This window comes from Pogona vitticeps, chromosome 4 (assembly GCF_051106095.1).
Source record: "Pogona vitticeps strain Pit_001003342236 chromosome 4, PviZW2.1, whole genome shotgun sequence".
In the NCBI taxonomy this organism is placed as follows: Eukaryota; Metazoa; Chordata; class Lepidosauria; order Squamata; family Agamidae; genus Pogona; species Pogona vitticeps.
Window position 1 is genome coordinate 43,331,412 of NC_135786.1, and position 26,081 is coordinate 43,357,492.

General features: G+C 39.4%; 1 protein-coding gene across 3 annotated transcripts in view; it reads left to right on the forward strand.

Moving 5' to 3' along the window:
* The first annotated feature begins 1,743 nt into the window (after window positions 1-1,743).
* The window catches only part of KCND3 (potassium voltage-gated channel subfamily D member 3), a 358,484-nt gene continuing 334,146 nt past the window's right edge, over window positions 1,744-26,081 (forward strand). For 2 of the 3 annotated variants that reach the window (XM_020780620.3, XM_078393375.1), the window contains exons 1-2: window positions 1,744-4,219; window positions 18,829-20,003. In XM_020780620.3, the coding sequence (XP_020636279.1) occupies window positions 18,898-20,003 (1,106 nt within the window). In that variant the 5' untranslated portion in view covers window positions 1,744-4,219; window positions 18,829-18,897. Of the gene's footprint in view, window positions 5,011-18,828; window positions 20,004-26,081 lie in introns of all 3 variants that reach the window. The other variant, XM_078393374.1, reaches the window with a different exon arrangement.

The following is a 26,081-nucleotide window of genomic DNA, read 5'->3' on the forward strand; positions in this document are numbered from 1 at the left end:
TCTGACACACAGAAGTACCCTGTCTGACACACAGACTCCCACAACAGCTTCTTCTTCCCAGCTGCTGCTTCGTCACAACCCAGTGTCTCTCAGCATCTCTCTCTCACCACACAGGCATCACATATATATACAGTACAGCCCCTCCTCCTGATGTCCCGCCTTCCACTCCCCATAGGATGGAACTTTCCCTCCAAACCCATGACAGACAGGTAACATCAGTGCTGTATGTAACACTGACATCAGCAAGACTCGTGATCAAAGAAAAGTGGAGGAATTTGCCCAAGCGCTTGAGGAAACCCTTCCAGGCCCGGCTGATGCAAATGCATCTGAACGATGGGAACATTTCAAGAATGCTGTGTATAACACTGTCTTGTCCACTTTTGGCAAGAATACCAAAAAGATAGCCAACTGATTCAAAGCCCATTTGGAGGATGCCAGCCATCAAGGATAAGAGGAGAGCTCTAGCAGCATACAAAGCCTGTCTCAGAGTGTACAACTTGCAAGCTCTTCGAGCTGCTGGTAGCTGAGTCCAACAGGCTGCCAGGAGATGTTCCAGTCATTATTGGGTTCAGCTCTGCTCTCAGATACAAATAGCAGTGGACACAGGTAACATCTCTGGACTAGATCAGACAGAAAGGTCTTTAATCTCTCTAGATTGAGAGCAAGGACCAAAGTCCAACTGAAATGCATGCGCGACTTCCTCTTCGCCGATGATGCAGCCATTGTTGCCCATTCTGCTGAAGACCTCCAATAACTCATGAATTGTTTTAGCAAGGCCTGCCAAGACTTTGGACTAACAATCAGCCTGAAGAAAACAGAAGTCATGGGCCAGGGCGTGGACTCACCTCCCTCCATTACAATCTCCATGCAAGAATTGGAGGTTGTTCATGACTTTGTGTACCTTGGCTCAATGATCTCTGACACTGATGCCTAACAGGGATAATTGAAAGAAGACAGAGAGAAGCATGAGCTTTTAAAGCCATTGCTAGTCCCGCAACTTACATCTTCCTTCCTCCCTCCCTCCCTTTCTTTTTTTCTTTTTTGAGAACATGTTGATTTTATTGAGAAAAATAAAAAAGAAGACAAATGTGATGGTTGCAGGATATGATTTGTCATTTGTTGTAGTCTTACGCGGATGCTACGTTTGGGAATGTTTGTGTTGATGTTGGTCTGAGCCCAGGCATGGTCACGGCCTGTGAGGTTGCTGCTGGTGGAGGCCTTCCACACTTGTTCATGGCAGGCTTGGGCGAGGCCCCAAATCAGGTTTGAGAACTCACCTAAGTCCAGGAAGCCACTGGAGTTTATGTCCAGTTTCTTCATCATGCGGTCCACAATGCCTGGGTCTTTCTGGTTCTTTATGAAAGATGCCAATTCTGTGTTCATGAAGGTCAATAACTTCTTCTTGGAAAGAGTATTGGCATGCCCATCATGACAGACATAGCACTGGAAAACAGCCAGGAGTGAATCTAGGCAGCATTCTGTCTCCGTAGGGCCGATGGGGAACCTTGATGACATAGCTGCAGCCAGAGGAGAGAGACCTGATTTGGATTATAGCGTTGGCTCACTGGCTCTCTTTCTTTCTTCATATCAGAGCATTTCACAATTTAAAATTATGGGCATATATGAAATATAGGTACAATTAAAAACAAATAAAAATGTTAAGAAGATTAGACTGTTTTTGTCCAGAAGCCGGCTACTTCAATAGCGTTGTCTCAGCCATTTGCTAGAGCCTCTTTTGTACATGTGGTAGGGCATAAGTGCTACATTGATTGAATTTCTTCATAGTCACAGAAAATTGTCCTATATCTACTGTATGTAGCCACTGATTATTATAAACATAGATATTGCATGTATTTCTTCTCTCATTTTGGAATGAGCAATGCATCACCTATAGCCTATGAAATATTCACCCCAGAACTTCAAGTTATTTGAGAAAGAGATAAGGTTTAGCAGTGAAAAAATTATTTTCCTTAGAGATATTTTTTGACAGTGGAGTCTATAACTCACACGTGCAGTTTCAGCTATGCTTCTTTCAACGTATTATTGAATGTTTCAACTTATTATTTAAAGTTCCTACCGAATCAATGGAAGTCTTTTTTCCAGATTTAAAGCAGTGGAAATTCTGCCTAACAAAAAGAACACAGTAAGGCCAGTCACAAGCAGTGTTCCTTGAAAACAATTTTGTTCAACAGCTGATAGTGGATTTGAAATTATCATTTTAATCACCAATTCCACTGTAGAGATGCACCAGGTTCCTATTATTCTGCACATAGAGATTCAAATGTTCCTTTATGTGCTTTAGCACTAAGCTGTAATATATTTTTGTAACAGTCAAAACTAGCCCTTTGAACTGGGGCTGGAAATGGATTAGGAACCAATACAGCTGCCACAGTATCAATAAAATGCACAGTCCTTATTAATTATTTAGCTATTGCCTTCAAAGGCAACCCTACGTATCTTGTGTCACAATAGCAGAGACTGCCAAAATATAGGTCTAAACTATCTCTTTCTAGGTGTGGTCACATCAGGAGCACCCTCCTGAACTGATGAGAGCTGATTTCATGGCAAAAGAACAACTTGCATTTCCAGTGACAAAGATGAATCAGTGACCATCCCTGAACTGTGAACCTATTCCTTTGATGTAATGTGACTCTGCCTAACATCTGGAGGGCCATTACTTTCCCACCCTCAATATATAGGATTGCAGCCTTTAAAAATAATTAAAACCTGAAGGAGGTGACTGTTCAGTAATTACACAAAAACCATCTAGCATTCTTTTTTTAAAAAAAAAAAAAGTCAAATTAATGAGGATGCCTTTTTGATCACGTAAACATTTTCATTGATTAATTAATTAATGGTTGAATCTGTGCTCCAGATCCACTCAGGTTACCATCTATAGCATGGCAGTTTGGCTGGCTGGATGGCTAGGGATAGGTATAGAATCAATTCTACTCACTTTGCTGCCATCTTCTACCCAAGAGTTCCACCAGGACTCTGCAGTGGGACAGAGAGCTAAGAATAGTTGACTTCACTATCTGTCACAGAACTGTCACTTTAATGGAATGGAAGGCGGGCCTCCTACAACAATAGGTCTTACTCATCTTGAGTGACATCTGCTGGTGAGACACGCATGATTGGCAAACCTGACTCTCTAGTCTCATAGCTGCCTCTTGCCAAAGGCTAAACCCCTCTCCCGGAGTCCCTCCTCGACATTTTATCTGCTTCTCGTCTGTATCGCACGTTATCACAGCAACATTCAGAATTCCCTACTCCCCTGCCACGTGCAGGAAGCTCCGCGAAAGCCCGTTATTTGCAGCGTGCTTCTGATGTTAGATGGCAATACGTGTCTAGGGAACCTCATGCCTTCTTTTCAAAGAGGTCTTTCTTAGTTTGCTGTCTTAACGATCAACGCGTCCTTTCATCGTGATCATGGGAAGGCAAAAACCGAGGGCTGTGTGCTAGGGAATTCAGGAGTCGTGTTGTGCATTCGCTGTACTTGTCCGCCTACACGAGGAGCAGAGCAAGAAATCTACTTGCAGGGTTCTGCTTTTTTGAAGACCTCGATCTACTCCCCTGCCAGGGCGGGTCTTTGGTCTGATTCACCATGTTTAGCTCGGAGCCTCCTTTCTGACGGGCAACGGGCGTCTGGGAGTCGCGGAAACGGCATAACCACGGAGGGGAGTGGGAAAGGGTCGGAGCAGTGGGGCGGAAGTCGTCCGGACGCGCGCGGCGCTGTCCACCGTCCCGTGGTGCTGAACGCGCCTTTCTCCAGCCTTGCACTTTCTGGACGAGGGGATTGGGCCAAACGGCGGCCGGACAAGCCTGGTGGGACTGCGCCATCTGTCTGCTAAAGCAGGGACCGGGCAGAGAGGGAGAGAGGGAGAGAGGCAACCCAAAGCAAAAAACAAAAACCCGGAGGAGAAACACGAGGGTGGGAGGAGAGGTCTCCTCCATGCTCATTCGCAGCAGCACACCCAGCGCCCGCGCCCTCTCTCCGTGCGCCTGATGAGCTGATTGGGGTAAGAGCGCCCTGAGTAAGCACCTCCTTCCTCCCTTCGTCGCTTGCTTGCTCTCTCCCTGCCCGGGCCCGCCCTCCGTCCGTCTGGGCAGCGAGAGTAACCGCCTTCAGCATCTGGATGGCAACCCCTCAACCCATCTGCTGAACAGGAGCCCCTGAAGAGGATGGAATGGCATGTCCATCGAGTAACCTGCGGAGAAGGTAAGGCAGCGGACACGCCAGGCGTGTGTGTGTCCCTGCATGTGCCGGTCTGTGTGTCGGTGAGAGAGAGAGAGAGATGGATTTCTTCGCAGTCAGTGAGAAACACGACTTTTTGCCTCTCCTTCTAAGTCCGATCGGACTGTGGCTGCTTTCACGACTGGTGCAAAAAGGATGCTCAGAAACCGCCCTTGTTCCCGTCTTGTTCTCTTCTTTTCTCTCTTTTTTGTACCCGCCTCTGTCGCTTCCACACCACAGATCAGCTCCTTCCGCTGAACTGCTACACACGCACGCACGCACGCACACACACACATACACACTGCTCTTAAGTATAATCTGAATCTCCGAGATGAGATGACGCACGCCGTGGAAAGCGGCTGAGCGCGCTTCTGTCTGGCATGTATGTTTTTGTCTTACTTTCTCGAAGTCACTCAGCTTGGCGGCAGCGCGTCCCTCACTTTCTGGGGTTTCCTTAACTCCTGATAGGGCAAGCCGGGTGGAATGGTGTGGGTCCTTTGAACTGAGACTTGCCAAGCTGAGAAGGCATAAGCCAAAGCAGAACCAGAGAGTTTATTAAAAGCGGCTTAAAGGAAACTTGAGGTTTCCCTGTTGAGGTGAGGGTATCGGTGCAAAACTGAAGAAAGGAAAACTATATGCCCAAAAGAGATGTGCTGTTGCTGATGAGAAGAACTGAATCTCCTTCCTGTGGAAAGAGAAATGGGCATCAGGAACTTCGGCTGCAACAGCCATCTGGGCAAGTATGTCTGGTTGCCTACATGGAAAGGCTGCAACAGGTAACTTAGTTTCTTCCACCCATGTCACCCTTCTATGTTAAGCCCTGAGTGCATATTTGAGTTTCTTGGTGCTGTTCTTGATTTGCCTAGCCCTTCAAAACCTTGTTCACCTTCCTGGCTTACAAGATAATGATTCCAGACATGGTCCCAGAATAACAGAGGAGAAAGTTGCAAATGTTTGGTTCAGATATCCAAACTGCTCAGGCACAGCAACTCACCCAAATGGATTTAAGGATGGGTGGTTCGTTCATGTGTGCTTCTTAGACTCAGCAATAACAAGAAATGCTGTTTAGTCACCTCCTTCTCTACTTCCCCTCAGCTAATGTCATTTCTTGGTTTCCCCAACCTACATCTGGAGAACTCAGAGGTAGGCAACACAATTCATATTTATCCCCCAAGGACAAGCCTTTATTTCTTCAGTTCCTTTGTGTGCATGCCGTCTCCTGTATTGTGTGGGTTAGTAGTTTTTTTCTTTCTTTCAAGGCAAGATCCAGCTCATTTGAATCTTTGTATAGCAGTTGGGTGAGTAGGTGGGTGAGCTGGATAAATGAAGTTTGCATGTCCTCTTTATCCTGTAGCATTAAGCTTTGCTTGGGCTGAGTGCATCAGCTGGAAAAAGAGAGGAAACCCTTTGCAGGCAGTTTTATTATCTGCGGGGGAGGGGAGAAGGAGGTGGAGGAAGTCTAATTGATGGAAGATGTAGAAATCTCCTCTGACCACAGTTTGCATTTTAAATTAAAAGGAACTGGAAGATGTAGCCTGACCCACATAAAAAGGTATCTTGAAAAGGGAAAGCCTGGGTGCATTGCACCAGCTTTCTTTCCTGCTCTCTTTATTTTATGAAGTTACAATCCTAGTTTGTTGGCCTTCTCTACTTGAAGGGGAGAAGGAGGAGGAAGAGGAGGAGGAAGAAGGAAGGAAGAAAGAAACAGTTGCAAGGATGTTCAGAGGTGGGCCAGTGAGAAACACTGGCATTACTTTCAGAAGTTAGTAAGATGAGAAACCTGCAGTTCTTTTCTGTTCCTCCTGAGTGAACACAAATAAATATGTGTTCTTTGAGGTTATTGTCTCATATCCTATAAATCCCAGAAAAGAGTGTGGATTTGAATGTTGAAAGTGAAAATCAAGCTATAGTCAGTCAAGCAAGCCATAGTTCGAGAATGACTTATGTCTATATGTTTAATGAAGGATGGGGTCGGAGGAGAGATCAGATCTTTTGAGGAAACATCATTTTCAGAAAACAGGGAGCCATTGCTTATCATTTTCCTCAGTGGCAAGGCAGTCTCCTTGAGGAAACAAGGTCTGTTTGCTTATGAAGTCTGTAGACATTTGGTTCAAGTCAAAAAAGTCCACACCATGTACACAAACAAATCTAGTCTAAATATCACCAGTAAAATGTTAGCTAAAGGACATTGGCAAGGAAAGATATCTGTGCCTGATTTTCTAGGCACCTGTTTATAACATCCTTGGAAGATTTTTAAAGCTTAATTGATGTCTACATAAGCCTAATCAAATGTGTACAGTTTCTTTCCTGTTCTATTCAAAAGTTGCAGAAAAACACATACATAGAATCATTTGTTCCTTGAGGCATTTTACCTTGTACCAATGCTTATTATAAACATACCAATTCCTGTGTATGTGTATATTGTTTTTTCATCCCATCACAAATGGTCACCTGTTGCTCTGAAAATATCTTTCTAAAACATTTCTACATTCCAAGTTGTACATCCCACGATGTTGAAGATGGTATGCACAGTTTTCCATCAAGCTCAATTGAATCTCTAGGGAAGAAACATACATTGAAATATTTGGTAGCAAGATTGTATTATCAAGTTAGGTATTATATACGAAACCTTTGATTGTAAGAAAGACTTATAAGGATAATTAGGGATTATGAAATAGTTTGCAGGACAGTATTTCTCTGTCCTCTTACTCTACCACATCATTTACATTCATTAGGAAAAGAAAGCATTGTTTACATATAAATCATCCTCATCATTGTCGAACTGGAGAACAGGAAGGGACACTATGGGTCATCAAGTCTGGCCCCTGCCAAGGAGGCACAGTGTGGAATTGATCTCCCAGCCTCTTGTTTTGCAAACAGAGAACTAAACACCTGACCTGTTTACTTAGAAATAAGTTTGATTGTTACTAGAGTTAAGACTGCATTCATATTTACATGTTCAACACTTAGCAACTTTATTTATTTATTTATCTGATTTATAAACTGCCCCATTAGTGCACATACAACTCTGGACAGTTAACAAGTTAAAACTGGAAACTATAATGTTGCATGAGTGATGGTTTATATGTTTGAAACATGCATATAAACCCAACTCCACAGGTATTTTCTCTTCACAAAACCATGAAGAGTACATTTCAGTACTAAAAGTTCATAGGCTTTTAGCAGCGTGTACACCGTGTAGATCGTGTACATTCTTTTCTCCAAAAAATATGTATTAATAGAAGGAATAATTTTGCAAACTTCAGCTTCCTTTGAAACATCCTCTAGAAATAGGTTGAACTAATTAAGAATGAAGTTGTTCACAGACTCTCAATCATATCCTCTAATATTCTTGAAAATTTTTACTGAAAGCAATGGGTTTTCTCCACAGTGTCCATTTTTCAGTAACACTTTTTAACATCTATATATCACTTGTGTGTAATATGTTGATTTTTCATTGCCTACACTTTCTGTAATAGGTGATTTATTGTGCCATCTTCCATAAAAATTGCTGTATAGCTCAGTGGTTGAAGGTATCTGTCCGTGGAGCCAGAGGTTAGGAGTTTGATTCTCCCCTGGGCCTCCTTAACAGGGACAGGACTTGACAATGTACCTTGCAGTTCTAAGATTTATTATTATTATTATTATTATTATTATTATTATTATTATTATTATTATTATTATTATTATTATTATTATTATTATTATTATTATTATTATTATTATTATTATTATATCAGCCTTCTCAATGTTAAAATTTGAAATCCTACAAACACTTATCTGAACAGTGTAGAAGCCCCAGTGGGTTTTACTTCTGAAGAAACAGATATAGGATTGTACTGATAATGATCCATGCTAACAATTCATTTAGAACTCATGTGCAATAGTTAACTGGAATTTATGGTTTCGTGATAAGCACATAAGCCCAGAAGGCTGTTTATCTGTTTGTTTGAGTAGCTTTAAAATGGGTAGCCTCTTCATGATCTATTCATGTCTTAATAATGTTCTATGGGACGCATTAAGATTGCCTTTGGCAGCAGCATGGAATGGACTTGCACACACGTTAAGAATTTATAACAGTGATCTACATTATGCAACGGTAGATTGTGATGCCTCTAAGGAGTTTTCAGAGAAACTCAATTTCAAATACACAATTACCACATAAATCTGTGCCCTTCCTCCCAGTAAGTTCTGAATGCCCCTGTTGGGTATCTCAAGTGTTGATGTTAATAATGTCTTTTCCCATTAAAATTGCTTAGCCATGTGAGCTGAGAGTGGTTTGATATATCCCCAGATGTTGTCAGAAGTGGTCTGCACAGTTCTAGTGTTACTAAAAATACGGCAGCCACGTGTAATCTTTCAGGAGGTCACAAATACTTTACAGATCTATTTCCTCATTAAATAAATTAGTTCACGCATATCAGGGAAGGTGATTTATCAGTTTTTTAAAACTGGTGTTGGCAATCATAACTTCATATCATATTCTGAAAAGAAAAAAGTCTAAAGGCCAATATAGCTGAGTGGAGCTTTGCAGTTCGAAGTGCGGCTAATTTAAGCAGTAAAGGATGTGTGATTATCTTCTAATGTCTTTTGCAGCTTTTGGAAATCACAAATTAGTTTGGTTTTGTTTAGTGCTTTGAAACTAAGAGGAATTTACAGGCTCTGTCTGTATGCTGATTATGCAAACACAACATCTTTTTAATGTATTTTTTTACTTTTAATAACTATGGATAAGGTAAGGAGTACAAAAGGTAGTGGGGGATATGGGAGAATAAAAGAGGGGGAAGGAGAACACAAAATGTACTGTCATCCAATCTGTTCCTGTTGTGATATCAAGTTGACTTTTTGCGTTTCTACAATTTGATTGCCCTCTAGGTTTCAACTTACTTTTACATCTTAGTTTAATTCTATGTTATTCAAGCACTATCTGATGACTCAATGCATTTATATAATAAATCCCATCATTCAGTTGCCTTTTGTATTGGACAGTCTTAACACTTATGATAGAATATCCATTTCTGCCACTTCCCATATCTTCTCAATGAGTTCCTCTTGTTCTGGTATCTCCGATTTCTTTGTTCTTAGCATAAAGAATTCTAGCTGCAGTGACTATATATATATAACTAGGTAGTTCTTTGTCTTATCTATATTATCTGGTATAATGCTCAGTAAAAACAATTCTGTGGTTAGTGGAATATTACAAAGCAGTATTTTTTGTAACAGAATATGTACTTCTATCCAATACTGATTCACTACTCTACAAGTCCACCACATATGGTAAAAGCTTCCCTTTTGTGCTTCACAATTCCAACTAACATTTGACACCTCTGTATAAATCTTTGACAATTTTTTCGGAGTCATATGCCACCTATAAAACATCTTATATATGTTCTCCTTGAAATTTACTGATTTTGTGAGCTTTATGTTGTTTTTCCATATTTGCAACTATTGGTCAATATCAATATTATGTCCTATATTTTGTGCCCACCTAATCATACATTCTTTTACCATCTCATCTTGCACTTTAGTTTCAAGCAAATAATCTTACATTTTCTTGATTATCAATTGAGCCCAGCAGAAGTTTATCGAATTTTGTTTGTTCTGTGTAAAAGCCCTCTATTTTATCTTTTCTATACCTAGATTCCACTTGTGCTCTGGACCACCAGTCTAGATATATGTTTTGTGTTTCTAACTCTTCTTTGGACCTTAACTCACAATCATTTTTAGTAGATCTTGATATCTTAAAAGTTTCGCTTCTGTCATGAGGTTAGGTTGTGTAAAGGCCTCTATGGGTGATACCCAGCCTGGTTTTTTAGGGGGGGGGGTAAATCTGCTGGATGATCTTTTTCCAGGTCCCTAGTATGGCTCTTCTTATCATATGCGAGTTGAAACTTTTCTGCTCTTTATCTTTTTTGTACCATAGAAAAGCATGCCAACCTAACTATAAATCATGTCCTTCCAACTTGAGTAGTCTATCATTATCTAAAGTTATCCATTCCTTTATCAAGACTAATACACAGGCTCTATAATACAATACCCAGTCTGGGAGACCAAAACCTGCTCTTTGTTTGGCATCTTGCATTGCTTTGATTTCAATTCTTGTTTTTTGTTTTTTTTTGCCTTGCCACACCAATCTCACAATTATCTTGTTAAGTTCTTGAAAAAAAACGACTGTTTTAATACTATGGGGATTGTCTGAAATAAAAAAAATAGGTAGAACATTCATTTTGATGGTTGCTATTCTTCTCATCAATGATAGCTGTAATTTGTCCCATCTCTCCAAGCTATTCTGTACCTCTTTAATCAACTTCATAGAATTGTCTTTGAATAATGTACTAGTTTTCTTTGTGATTTGGATCCCTAAGTATCTGACTCTCTTCTCTTCTTGAACATTAGTCCTTTCTATTAATTTCTGTTGTTCTTGATCTCTCATATTTTTGACAAGTATTTTTGTTTTCTTTTGGTTTATTTTCATTCCTGCCATATCACCAAAATTCATCAGCATCTCCATCAGGTCTTCAGTTGAGGCCATTTTGAAGATGTGTCTCTGTGGGGATAATGTGTTACTGTGAAGTCGCCTGTCTCATTTCTCTTGGTCCTCAGTGCAACATATAAGTGCTTAGCATAGGGCATGTTGCCATCTTAAGACTCAGGGAAAGGGGACCAACGAGTAATTGCTCTTCAATATTTATATGTGAAGAACACCAGCGGTGGAAGCTGCTCTTGTGATGGAACAAGGTTCCAGTTATGTCCCTGGTCACATATAATTGATAACTCATTCAATTAACATGACAGCTTCCGCACTTTGAGCTCTATGTGAGTTTAAACACAAGACATTGGCCAGTATCTTCTACATGAGTGTGTGCACAGGGATCTGGCAATATTCTTCTTCTGACAAAAATTAGAAAGCTTTGGCTTATTTTCATTCTTTTCTGTTTCTTCCCCCCCGCCACCGCATTTCTGACAGCCAAGGAATTCTGAAAGTAGAACAACAGAACCTGCCAGAAAAAGAGCAAGTTGCTCACCTGTAGAGGGAAACAGTGCAAAGCTGAGATGTTGTTGTGGTTGTGGTTGTGGTTGTTGTTGTTGTTGTTGTTGTTGTTGATGATGATGATGGTGGTGGTGGTGGTGGTGGTGATGATTATTATATTTTTATTGTTATTACAACCCCTCAATCTTACAGCTGATGTGACTTACGTCTTTTGAGAGCTTTAGAATGATTTATGAGCTGCCTGATTCATTGGCTCCTGTCTCTTTCCCTTCTTTCTTAACATCATGTAAAATGCCAATGTGCTACAATTAACTTTATGGTATCATCTAAGGAATTCAACCACATTAAGATTTTGAAGGATCTTCTTCTTGCTTGTGTATTCCCATATCAGTGGAGAATGTGAATGCAAAGTTGTTGTTTTTCTGAGAACTCTATAATGGTTTTCTGGTATTCTTGGTATCTAATCAGGACTGTGCTTTGGCAATAAGTACATTGAGTTACTGTTCTGGCTGGGCTGTCAACAACAAGGAATAGATTTATTCCCATCCCAGTGCTTTGGGACTTTCCCATTTCATGGTATGGCAACTACTGCTTCCTGAGAGTGGACATTGAGAATAATGCTGCATTTGCATGTTCCTTAATCCACAATCCTGGCAAAGCAATGTCAGTCTGGCTACCAGTGAGAGGCATCCTGTTAGAGATGAATCATATTGGACTCCTTCAGAAATCTCTACAATCTATAAAACCCCTCTTTCTCTTCATACATCATGCTTATCATTTTGCTACTTATTCAGCACAGTTTACTGCTGGAAATATTCTTCAGTGATCCATTCTCTGGTGCCCTCCTGCCTGATGTATAGCAATATCCTGTATGTCCATGTGCTGCATTTTAAAATGGTCCAGCAGTTTCAGTTGGGGAAGAATAGGTCTGAGCACTAGATTCAAACAAATCAAAATTTCAGACACAATTGGCCTGACTCATTCTGGTTTTTACAAGATCTGCAATGGCCAGATTTGGTTCCAGAGCAAAGCAAAGCAAACGGATAATCTGATTCATGTCTGGAACAAAAATTGAATTTGATATCACACAAGTTACTTCAGCCTACTAGGTCTTGTGCATGCGTGTGCGTGTGCGTGTGCGTGCGTGCGTGCGTGCGTGCGTGCGTGTGTGTGTGTGTGTGTGTGTGTGTGTGTGTGTGTGTGTGTGTGTGTGTGTGTGTGTAAAACACTGAAAGGTGTTTCATAACCCTGTCTGAAATTTGGCAGATTTACTCTACCTCTTAAGAATCAATAATGTACCCACGTTTCATTTGCATCAGCACAAAAGCCCAAACCATGTTTGATTTCCAACACTTTGACAACAAATTTGAAAATTGTTTAGGAATGTGGGCATAAATTGAATTCAGTGAGCCATTACTAGTTCCAGACTGAACTGAGAGGTATCCAGAAGCCCCAAGCGGCTATGAACAGACCCAGCAAAGAACAAGGCTGAATGACAGGGCATTAGAAAACTATCATGCCAGCTCCCTGTCTTGTCTGCTGGCTTCCAGATCATTTCCAAACCCTATAGGATCATAAGATCATAGAATAATAGAGCTGGAAGGAGCCTATAAGGCCATTGAGTCCAACCCACTGCTCAATGCAGGGATACAAATCAAAGCAGATCTGACAGATGATTGTCCAATTTTCTCTTGAATGCCTCCAGTGTTGGAGCGCTCATCACCTCCCAAGGTAATTGATTCCCATTTAATTGTCAGTTTTTAATGTTTTAACCCTTTCATGGAGAGAGATCTTGGTATTGCCTTTTTCACAGGGTCTGACCTGAACCTTGAAATTATAATTGAAGATTCTTCTCTGAGTGCCCCCATCAAATAAAATAGGATATGTGTATATGAGATGAGGCAGATCCTCAGTTCTAAAATGCATTTTCTATTGAAACTCTCAAACAGAAGCCTTATGTTATTTGAGTATCAGGCAAAGAAATTTTAGAACATGTTTTTAACCTTTTCAGCTATTTCCACTGATCTTTTAAACTGTTATGTGGGTTTCTTTTTTAAAAAATATTTTTTTTCACAATTTTTTTACTGCTTAAGTGCTGAAAGATCTCTCTTTCTTTTATGTATGCTTCAATGTCATATTTTAATGCTACAGTACGATTGCAATGAGGGTGTATATATAGTATTATTTTGTTGTAATTTTCCATTTATATAAAAACGTTTCATTATTCATGTCAGCTAGACATAGCTTGGCAAAAACCGAAATGGAGCAGTGAAGGATGGTGCATGCATTCAGAATTATGACATGTGCCATGGTCATATTCCATGCTTGTATCCATTTTTGTGAGAGTGTATTTTAGAATGCATAGGATAAATTACAAAGGTATCAAAATTTTCAGTTTTGCCTCATAGAGTAGGTCACTCTGTTTCTAATATTTCCCCCCTTATATAAAAATAATTTTAAGAAGTAATTACTTAAAACAATTTTATTCAACATGACATGTGATGCTATTTCTGTCACCTTAATTATTTCCTTAACAATGAAATTTGTTGTATTGATTAAGAATTCATTGCAAAATATACATGATGAAGACCAAAAATAATACATGATGGACATTACAACTAGAGATGGGCATGAATCAGAAAAAAATGATTATTCATTTTGATTTATGATTCATCAAGATCAATACATCACAAATTACAAATTTATGATTTTTCTGATAAATTAATTTGTCCATTCAATTTTCTCTACTTCAAAAAACTGAAGTAGAATGGCCCTCAAAGTGCTTAGAAACATCAGGTTCACGGGAAAGCTTCTCCTGACTGTCCTCTACAAGCCCTGCATGGTGAAGTTAGGAGCTCAGACGTCAAATTATACACCTACAAGGAGGTCCCCATGAAGAACGTTTTCCTCTGGCAGCCGGAGACACAAAATCAGAGAGAAGCTTCTACAGACTCTCCTCTACAGCCACTGCAAGTTTGGTGACAATTGGGTCTCAGACATCCAGGTTATACACCCACAAAGTGAATCCCCTCAGGAAACTGCCATTTAGCAGCTGGCTTGGGGAAGTCCAACCTTCACCAATCTTGAAGGGATTGTTGAGGAGAGTCAGGGAAAAGTTCCCTGCAATTTTGGTGTCTCTAGGTGCCTGGGAGGATGTTTTATAACCAAACAGATCAATAAATTGAAAATCACTAAAAATTCATTGATTCGTATTTGTTGGGCACATTGATTTGTATGAATACAAATCAAGAAACTAGCAATTTTTAAAACAAAATTGATAGCTCATTTTTCAATTCATGCCAGTCTCTAATTACTGTATAACCATTCAAAGGAGCTTACACCAACCCTCCTAACGTTCTTGATACTATTTTTGATACTAGTCAGTTCATCTCCCCTCATCATTTATGATCCGTTTTGTGATGATGATGATGATGATGATGATGATGATGATGATGATGATGATGATGATGATGATGATAATAATAATAATAATAATAATAATAATAATAATAATAATAATAATAATAATAATAATAATAATAATAATATATTTTTATATTTTATATTTTCATGTTTTGGTATTCCTTTATTGGTTGCAAGCCACATTGCAGACCAGGGACATGAATCTTGCAGGTCCTCAGTCCAGCTAAAAAGGAGAGCGGGGAAAATCCCTCTTTTCTCTCTGCTCTGAGATTTCCTAAGTCAAATGTTTGGAAAGGAATCTTGCCAGACATCTCCATTTTCTGCTATAAATGCAATATGCACAACAAATTCCAGTTGTTCTGCAAGGTGGTGACATAAACTGAAAAGCATCATCCTGAAAAGAACATATTGTGATTTCTGTGCAGGCTGTATCTCCATTGCAGGATTCAGGTTAGTTCTGTGAAGAATATGACTGTTTTCTATGCAAGATTTGCTAAGTTCTCAGAAGAAACTTTAGGAAATAAGAAAAACAATGAGGAAACTGAAGGAGCTGAGAGCATTCTCAGTACCCACCAACAATTCTCAAATGTGCAAGTCAGGCCATGCTGGGATCTTTTGTGGCTGTGAGATGCAAACTATTTCCAACATTGAAATTTTTGCAATCTCAGGCCATAAATTCTAGACAAGCTGTCACTGAAAAGAATAATCTGACATTTTGGTTTATTACCACTTTCTAATATTCTACTACAGAAATGCCATACCATTATGAACCATTGCTATGACCAACAAAAATGACTGCCATTGCAGAAAAAAACTCTATGAAGCATTGTGTAAAAAAAACATTGCCAGAAAATGTTCACCTGGTTTGGGTTCACCTGGTTTGGGCAAGCTCCAGGATTCCAGACAACAGGATCCTGCCCCTTGGACCTAATATGGACCACACAATCATCCCACATTAAATCAGAAGTAGCCTGAAGGTTACTCTGAGCTTCATTAAAAATTGTTACAAAAGACCAGGCAAAACAAAGTGTGGAAAGCTTGTTTTGGTCAAATTCATTACAACAAACTGGCATCAAAGCAGGAAAAAAAAATCAAATTAAGTGTTAATAGAGGAATTCGTATTGTTTCCAGAATAAGAGTGGTTCAGATGTGGATGGGAAACCTGTCCAAAGATTTTGTGAGTTTCTATTCCTTTCATTCACACTCTGATTTTCTAATTTCAGGAATCAGTCACTCAAGTAATTTCCATGTTTTTAAAGAAAAATGTTCATTTTCCATTTGCATTTCTCAGGAGATGGATAAGGTAGTCAGGTACTCCCATTTCTTTAAAGACTTGCCATAGTTTGCTGTGGTCCACACAGTCAGACTTTTGCATAGTCAATGAAGCAGAAGTAGATGTTTTTCTGGAACTCTCTGGCTTTCTCCATAATCCAGCGCATGTTAGCAATTTGGTCTCTGGTTCCTCTGCCCCTTCGAAATCCAGTTTGTACTTCTGGGATTTCTCAGTCCACATATTGCTGAAGCCTGCCTTGAAGGATTTTGAGCATAACCTTGCTAGCCTGTGAAATGAGTGCAATTGTACGGTAGTTGGAGCATTCTTTGGCACTGCCCTTCTTTGGGACTGGGATGTAGACTGATCTTTTCCAATCCTCTGGCCACTGCTGAGTTTTCCAAACTTGCTGCCATATTGAGTGTAGCACCTTAACAGCGTCATCTTTTAAGATTTTAAATAGTTCACCTGGAATGCCATCACCTCCACTGGCCTTGTTAGCAGTGCTTTCTAAGGCCCAGTGATATTATTGACACCCAAATATGCAACATGCCCTCTGCTCCTTCTCATTCAAGCAGAGGCTGGGCAATGGTGGCCTTCCAAAATTTCAACTGCCAGCATTCCTTCTCATTTCCTATGCTAGATAGTGCTGATGAGAGATGTAGTCTGAAAGCATCTGGAGGGACCCAGTGTACAAAACTCTGCTTTGTAATAACCTCCCTTTAACTTAATGGGGTTAGTCTTGCAAGAAAACAACCTTGAACTCAGTGAAAATTATTTATGAGTAAACATCCATAGATTTGTATTGTACTGTACTATTTATTTCCCAGTCTATGGCAGTTTCAATGAGACACTGGACTCATCATTAATGTATCCATAGCCATATTTCAAAATCTTACTCATTCTTTTCAGACACTCAAACTATGCTTTAAAAAGTGCAGAAGAGAGAAAACAACTTGATAAAGAGGCTGGAGCAACATACGAGTTTTTTTAAAAAATTTAGAAACAAGGTCAGCAAAGAGATATGTGATAGAGGTGTATAAAATTGCACAGTGTAGAGAAAAGGTTTGAGAGGGAGGCTTTTCTTCTTCCATCATAATATGAGAATCTGGGTTCATCAAATGAAGTTGAATAGTGCAAGATTCATAGCAGAGAAAATGAAACACTGGGAACATATAAAGTTTCCATCACAGGATAAAGTGATGGCCACCAGCCAGGAGAACTGTAAAAGAGAATTATCCAAATTCATGGAGGATAAAGCTATCAATCACTATTAGTCATGATGTAAGTGGTTTATTATCTACAGCAGTGGTTCCCAACCTTGGACTAAACTTCCCAGAAGCCTTCACCACTAGCTCTGCTGACCAGGATATATGGACTTGAATAGTCCAAGAACATCTGGGAACTGAAGATTGGGACCCACTGATCTATGGTGTCAGATACAGTGTACTCCTGGATATCACTTGCTTGGAAAAGATTACTGCCCTCATGACCTTGCCCTAGGCTTCTCACAAGTACCTGCTGGCCATTGTGAGAACAGATTGTTGGACTGTGCAAACTATTGATCTAATCAAGCAGAGCACTTCTTTAGATACTTTTCCTGGCATATAGTGTTGACAAGCACATGCAATGCAGCTAGGCACATAAAGTCCAGCAATCCCTTGAATCCTGTTCAACACATGGATACATAACTGTGCTTTAAAGTTTCAGTTATTTCTAAAGCTTGTTCCTTTCTCCAGTTTATACCTTCTGCAATATGAGTTTTTTTCTGTTAAATTTATAATGCAGTAGTCTGTAGACATTGGTAGTATGTTTGTTATTACTACAATAAAAAGATCACTGGCAGGCTAGAATTGGCTGGGTAGTGCTGAATCACTGGGCATGAAGGCAGGGGAGAAATAATAGTGCCTCCACAATCATGAGAGTGGAGATCCATGGAAGGAGGTGCCTGTCCTCCAGAACACAAATTGAACACAGTTGCACTGTGTTGTAGTCATGCACAGTATATGTTGTGATTCATATTCAACTTTGCCCTCATCCCAGAAAAAAAATCTGCATGTACAAGTGATCATTAGGAATTTAGCACTAGCCAATGGATACCAGCCTGCTCACCGAGGAGGACAGCTTGTTCAGAGAACTTGAGTTTTAACATCCAGGCTGCTGTCTGGATAACAAACTGGGCCCTGAATATATTGAACTTTGATAAATATTTCTGTGAATAGTAGAAGGACTTAACTTGGTGAAAGTTGAATTCCAGGTCATATGATATCTTGCTACTGTGTTTCTTGATTAGGGCACCTAGCTTACATATGGCAAATGATCAACTAAGCTTGTGTCTAAGGAAGCAAATTTAAATTAGAATGTTGGTGCTACTTTTAAACGCTTTTAATGAGGACTGATTTGCTATTCAAAAAATCTACTTACAATAATGTCATAACATACCCATGTTAATTATGTGCATTTTTAAACAACCATGCTTCTAAAGAGGAATATGATACAAGTTTGACTATCAAGGTTTGACAGTGAACTGCAATTGTGGAAAAGGTATAGCTATCCCTGCCTTACTTACTGCCTACATAACTCTTTTCCTTTCTTTGCACTATTACAGACAATCTAATGGACCAACTAAGTGGAAATGACTGCATACAGTAATTCTTGATGTGTATTGTAGAGATAGAGTAGAGATCCACAGAATTAGTCACTCGGTTCCCTCCAAGTTAAGGGTCCATTTTAATATGTATTGTGAAGTAGAACTAATGTGCAATTAAACTCACATATTTTGGTGATATGGAGCTATTGCATTTATTTATTTCAAATCTTGATGTTCCCACCCCCATCAAATGTTGCTTTACTTATAATATCAGCAAAAGTAAAATAGCCACTCACTTTGTGTTTAATCCAATGTTTCAGATGGAACTGAACTGAAATCAAGTGGTGTTTAGAAGAACCGCCTTCTTTGGTCTTGAGCCCCGATCCATCATGGCAGCAGGTGTAGCAGCATGGCTGCCTTTTGCCAGAGCAGCGGCCATAGGATGGATGCCAGTAGCCAACTGTCCTATGCCCCTGGCCCCCTCGGATAAAAACAAGCGGCAAGATGAGCTGGTAGTTCTGAATGTGAGTGGCAGGCGCTTCCAGACATGGAGGACTACCCTGGAGAGGTACCCTGACACTCTGCTTGGCAGCACAGAAAAAGAATTCTTCTTCAATGAAGACACCAAGGAATATTTTTTTGACCGGGATCCTGATGTCTTTAGATGCATCTTAAACTTTTACAGGACTGGCAAGCTGCACTACCCACGGTACGAGTGTATCTCAGCATACGACGAGGAACTTGCCTTTTATGGGATTCTACCTGACATCATTGGGGACTGCTGCTATGAAGAGTACAAAGATAGGAAGCGGGAAAATGCTGAGCGGTTGATGGATGACAGTGACTCTGAGAACAACCAAGAGTCCATGCCCGCCCTGAGCTTCCGGCAGACCATGTGGCGAGCCTTTGAGAACCCCCATACCAGCACTTTAGCCTTAGTCTTTTACTATGTCACTGGCTTCTTTATTGCCGTCTCTGTGATCACCAATGTGGTGGAGACTGTACCCTGTGGGACAATGCCTGGGAGCAAGGAACTGCCCTGCGGGGAAAGATATGAAATGGCTTTTTTCTGCTTGGACACAGCTTGCGTTATGATTTTCACAGTTGAGTACCTGATGCGACTGTTTGCAGCCCCTAGTCGCTACAGATTCATCCGGAGTGTGATGAGCATCATCGATGTGGTGGCCATTATGCCCTACTATATTGGATTGGTGATGACAGACAATGAAGATGTCAGTGGAGCTTTTGTGACTCTGAGGGTTTTCAGGGTGTTCCGGATTTTCAAATTCTCTCGTCATTCCCAAGGCTTGCGAATCTTGGGGTACACACTGAAAAGCTGTGCCTCTGAGCTTGGTTTTCTTCTCTTTTCACTCACCATGGCAATCATCATCTTTGCTACTGTGATGTTTTATGCAGAGAAGGGATCTGCATCCAGCAAATTCACCAGCATCCCAGCTTCATTTTGGTACACTATCGTCACCATGACAACCCTTGGGTAAGTGCTGCACTTCTATTTCCTGATCAAAGGTCAAGTATGCTGGTTTGTGGGATTCAGTAACATTCTGAGATTACTTCTCTCTGTGTGTGTCTGGCAAAAGGTTTAGTAGCTGAGGTTTTTAATGTATGTTTGTATGAGTTTCATGGTCATTTTATACATCACTTCTAGTGGAGTTTCATATCTCCAAGCAAAAATGTCGTGGTTATCTTGTAACTGTGATAATTGGTTCATAAACCTGCGGAAAATCAATTATTTGCATTTTAGCCCGAGACTGCATACAAACCATTTGTGTTCTGTTTTCATATAAGGAACCCAGAACTATAAAACTCTTCATTTAGTATTTATTCTAAGATTCCACTTCTACAAGAGTATTATCTGAATTGTTTTCACATTGCCCTTGGCAGTCATTAAAAATGTGGCAAATCCAAATAGAAATCAATATGAAAGTATATGGTTTGATCCCAACAGAAGGTACAGAATGGAGAAGGGGCAGAACAACAGAGTACAAAGGACTTTATGCAAAATCAAATTACAAGTATTGCAACACCTATATTACTAACAATAGCAATAACTTTTTTTTAGCTGTCTTGGTTCCTTGCATCCTTGAATTGTTCCTTTGCTTGCTGATTGAAGTTGAGTAGGCACTGGAAACAAAATAGGGAAACCCTGCAAGATTTTAGAAAATAGGATTGAATAATTAACAGGAAAGTGTCTTGTTTTGTACTTGCAAAAGAGCAAATGGACCAGTAAAGGACATGTCTGGCCACTGTAACAGAATAACCAAAACACCCCAGAAAAATATGCATGCTTCACCTCACTGAGATTAATGACCTTGATTGTGTTAAACATGTTGTTGGATTGTGATGCTTGCATCCAGATAATAATGGCAGATGCAAATATTGTAATCTCCTGCAATTGTCTATCTTTGGCTGTCCAGCTGTTTTGGACTTCAATACTCAGAAGGCCTAAATGCATCTGAGGAGCCCAAACAGAACAATGGTCAGAGATTCTGGCATCAGAAATCCAGAATACCTGCAGGACCAAAGACTAAGAACCACTGACCAAATCAATAACATTGAACACGTAGCCCTTGAGACATATTCAGACTTCCATGGATTTTATTAAATAACCTGCTTTTTTGCAATTCACATTTTCTACCAGGAATTTGATTACTAGGAACTGGAGGGTTTGTCAAGAGAAAAGCATTTTTGTTATCTCTGACATAAAATTAGAGCTGCTTCTACACCAGCTCTTTTTTAAAAGTCTGTCCTTCTGTGATCTGTACATATAACTTTAGATTTTTGTTTACAAGAGTAGCAATAGGAACAGTTTTCAGTCAAATAAGTACATTTCTACCTAGGTACTTGAGTTACACTTTAATTTTAAGCATATAGTAGTGACTTGCAAGATGCCTGATTTTTGTATAGTGGTGTTCTTCTTAAATGCATTCACACTGAGCATGAACATGCAATTTATCATAGATTGAATCTATTAAAATAATCATGTATCCCTTAAAAAGGCAAACAGCTGTGATTTTGGGTTTGTTATTTTCTGGGAAGCATCAAAAAGTGAACCATTAATGCAGATGATGAGATCTGCCTGAGTGAATGGTCATCTCCTTACCAACATCAATGTTTTTTCAATCAGATTTGGAACATTTGGAGCATTGCCACAAGGACCAAAACAGAGGCTCTTAGCTTGAATGATATGCTAGAATATGTCTCAACTGTGCTTTTGGCTTCGTTTAGCAGGAATACATCAAAACTTGCTAGATACTTTCAGAAACTGGAGTCAATGGATAAGGCGTTTTGAAAGATGTGATGCCAAAAAGATTGATCCTCTTGACTACTTATATTCAAGCAACAGTTTAAAACATTTTGAAAAGCAAATGATGATTACTGCAAAATTTAGTAATATTACACAGATGTCACCTTTATTGGCAATGGTTTCCCAACACAAAGAGAAGGGAGCAGCTTTAAAACCCCTACAAATGCAGGAAATGGGGGCAAGCCTTTTTATAACAGAGCGAATGCTGACTTCCAGTGTACCTGGTGTTTTCTCTTATATACATTCCATATTAGTTTTAGGGGTGTGTGGGAGTTCCTGAAAATGTTGCTATGAAGTCAGGATCCAACAGCCTGTCCTCAGGTGTTATGTAGATGTTGATGTCCAGATTTGCTGAACTACATTTCCCATCATCGCCAGCCAGCATGGTCATTAGCTGGCTAGGGATTATGGAAGTTTTAGTCCAACACATCGCAAGGGCACCAGGATACCAGGTTGTTTAAAGGTTGGTTATTGTGAAAAGTTAAGAAATAGAACCTCAAGGAAGTAGGAAAAACAGCTAGTATTTCTTGTGGGAACTTTGCTGCTGTTTTCTGCATTTTCAGTGACAATATCTGTTGAAATAAAACATGCCTTATTGTCAAAACATACAAGGAAGGATTCCATGGCACCATTAACTCCCTGTTTGGCTGAATGAAGCAGTCTCTTGTATAGAGCACAGCCTCCCACCCCATTCTGCTTATAACGATAATGGAATAATAGAATAATAGGTTTGGATAGTCCAGACTTGAATATTTTTGAGTACTCTAAGGTTTCTCAGATAGGATAATCATAGAAATTATAATGGGGATGCTTAAAACTGCCTTATGAGGCTAAAACATTGGAGACTGTAAAATGTGATAATGAACATTTAACCGGGTTCTGTTTGAGTTTTCCTCAAATGGCTGTCCTCACAAAGAGATTAATGTCGACATATCTGTTATTATTTGTCTGTAATGATCTTAAACAAAAGTAACTGCCGTAGCAATCAGTATATATAATCTTAATTTTTGACATCTTTTAACACTCCTTTGATACAGAGTAATAACAAGAGCTAATAGCATGCTGAAAGCAGAATCCTACACTGTGTATATACCTCCTTTAAGCTTCTGTGCTTCCTTCTCATCTGTCACTGGGGCTGTTCAGCTGACTTGTTGCGTAAGATTTTTCTGAATGTCCCATGAGGTTCTGTGGTGTGTACTGACTTTAAGCTTTGCAAATGGCAACTCTTAATCAAGATGCTTATCATTATGTTTTGGTACATTTGGGGAAATTATTATGGAATTTGGAATTATGGAAATTATTATGGAATCTGGAGTTTGCTTAAATTGAATACAGATGTAGGTTTTGAAGCAACATTCATGAATTCTATTAAAATTAAGATCCAGATGAATATGATGATTGCATTAAGAAAACTTGTCAAGTTGGAGGCAAAGGTAGGAAAAGCACATCTCTACTTATTCAGACAACCATGAAAGGCAAGCAGGACCTGGAATCAAGACAGGTTGGCCTTTCTCAATTGATGCCCTTCATGGCTCCAGTGGCATGAATTATGGGAACTGATAGCTCAAAATATCTGAACAGCATTGTGTTATTAAGTTTGTGTTGCTATTGTATTGTTTATTGTGGTATTATGTTCTCCTTGTACACCACCCAGAGCAGTGAGTCACCACTAAGCACTGCAGCATAAAATTAAATAAATATATAAAAATAAATGGTCAGGCTGCAGATAGTATAGCTTGACTCACTCTGGTATAACATTACAGTATTGACAAGTGGATCTGGTTAGGTTTCCTATAATCCCATTTTTTTAATTTGGAAAGTCGTGGAACTATTTTCTTTTCTTTTCTTTTCTTTTTTTTTCTTTTCTTTTTTTCTTTTTTTCTTTTTTTTTTTTGGACTACACTGCCCAGAAATCCCTGAGCTAGTAAGAACAGTGATGATACTGCCTGGGAAGTCCTAGGAGCTGTAGACCAAAAGAAGGAAAGGTTTCTAAGCCGTAGCTTAGAACTGAAAGCTGATGCAGTGGCTGGCTCATGTTGCAGGTTCTGCACCTTCTGTCGGTTTTAGTCTCAACAGCATCAGAATGTTAAAATATAATAATCTGACCAACCAGCTATAGCTAACTTTAGAAAGAGAAGAGTTTGGATTCAATTGATAATACTGTGGGTTTAGAATGTGGGTCTAATGCCACAACCAGTGTGCAATATCACACGGTTCTTAGCATAATACTGTGAAGCACTTTGTGTATTCTAAATGATTTTGGAAGGGAATAAGATAAAACAACCAGTCTTTATTAAGTTGGCTTCAGATTGTTTCAGCCTTACAAAAATAACATATGTATTACACAACATTTATTTATAGCAAAAGATCAAAAACATCAAACATGGCAGTTGTTCTCAAAGACACATGTAAATCCATTTGTCACAGAAGTTTGGAAATCTTAGCCATATCTTCTAAATCTCTGCTAAGCTATAATCTCAGTCTGGGACACTGTTTAGTTTATTTTTAAACATAGTGAGTATCAAACTGGAATAACAGAGTGGTTTTGTTCAAGAGAAGCTTAATGTTACTGCATGATGGGAAAACACTGGCTTTCAAGTACAGCTATGGGGTCATTTAAAGTGATTGTTGTCATCATTCTCATTAAATGCTGTACAAAAGCAAAAAATGATAATAGATAATCTGGCAGTAAAACTTCTGTAATTGATCAATTACATTTTTAAAAGTAGGTAATTAAAATGTCAATAAATGTGCTCTTTTAAGATAATGAAGTAAGTGAGTGATAACCTTATATTTAAGAAAGTATGAAACAGTTCCAGTTCAACTTCAGGACAGTTGCACACATCACAATCCTATGCATATCTGCCCAGAATTAAACACTGATCAACTTAATGGGATATAATTATGGGTAAACCTGTATAGGATTGTAATCCAAGCCTCTCACATGCTACATGGTTACATACAGTTACTATGTTGATGTGGGATTAGGAAACAGTGGGAGATTCTAAAGTAAATGTACTGTCTTGTCCATATATTTTGACATTTGTAGTAAATGTATGTCAAGCACATCATGAGAAGGCAAAACTTTATGGAAAACACAATTATGCTGGGAAACGTTGAATGCAACAGGAAAAGAAGACCAAATTAGGAATTGACTCCCTAAATGAAGCCATAGGCTCGAGTGTGCAAGAGCTGGGCCGGGCTATAGAGAACTTGATATTTTGGAGACTGGTCATTCATATGGTTGCCATAAGTAGAAGGTGACAGAACATAACAATAGCTACAAGCCTTTTAATGAAATATTACTATTATTAATTATGCTTTAATGTTTAGCCACCTTTGGTCCTTCAATTAGGAAAAAGGCAGCATGTAAAGTTAACAGCTAAACTTAAATAAATTAGTGTAAACAGCTCAAGGTTTCCAACTTGGACTATTTCAGCAAGAAACATGAATTGACATGACTGGAAACGCGTGAGCTGTTTACGCAAAGTGTTTGTGTGAAAGACTGAGATCTCTAATTAAATAAATTACCTCAACAATGCCTCTAGACCAGATAACAGACTAAGACATATGAACCTAACACTTGATTCTTATTTATTTATTTGTCTGTTTGTTTATTCAGTTTCTGTACCACCCGTCTAGCAAATTGCTGTTCTGAGCAGTGTACAACAAGTATAAGCATAATTTATAGAAAACAAGTTTATTATATACTAATTCTGCTCTCCAATAAGTCAACAAAACAAGTGGCAAAAAATTGTTACTTGGTGTATGGAGTATCTCTTCTTCTTCCGCCACTGACTTAGTCAGCTGGGGAGAATCTTCCCAAAGGCCTCCTTAAGAAGTGTTGTTTTAATTGTTTTTTAAAGATTTTGACAGACAGCATCTGGCATAGCTTCTGCAGCAGAGCATTCCGCAAACCACATCAGAGAAGGTCCAGCTTCTGGTTGATGTATTCTGGGCCCCTTGAGGTGTTAAAATTCACAGGTGCAAAGTCTGTGAGACTGGGTCAAATGGACACTTGATTTGAAGACATTCAGATCCTGTCCATTTCCCAGAAACAAAGGCCTACATGTAACATTTGCAGCATTTTATCCAGAAAATGCACATTTAACAGATAGTGTCATTTTTCAGGGGGCGTCTCCAGGCTGAATGGTCTCCAAGTTATCTTTCAACTCTTGATTCTGTGATTTGGATATTAGGGTCTGGACAACTGATTGCCTTAAACACACTGACTACAACAGCAAATAA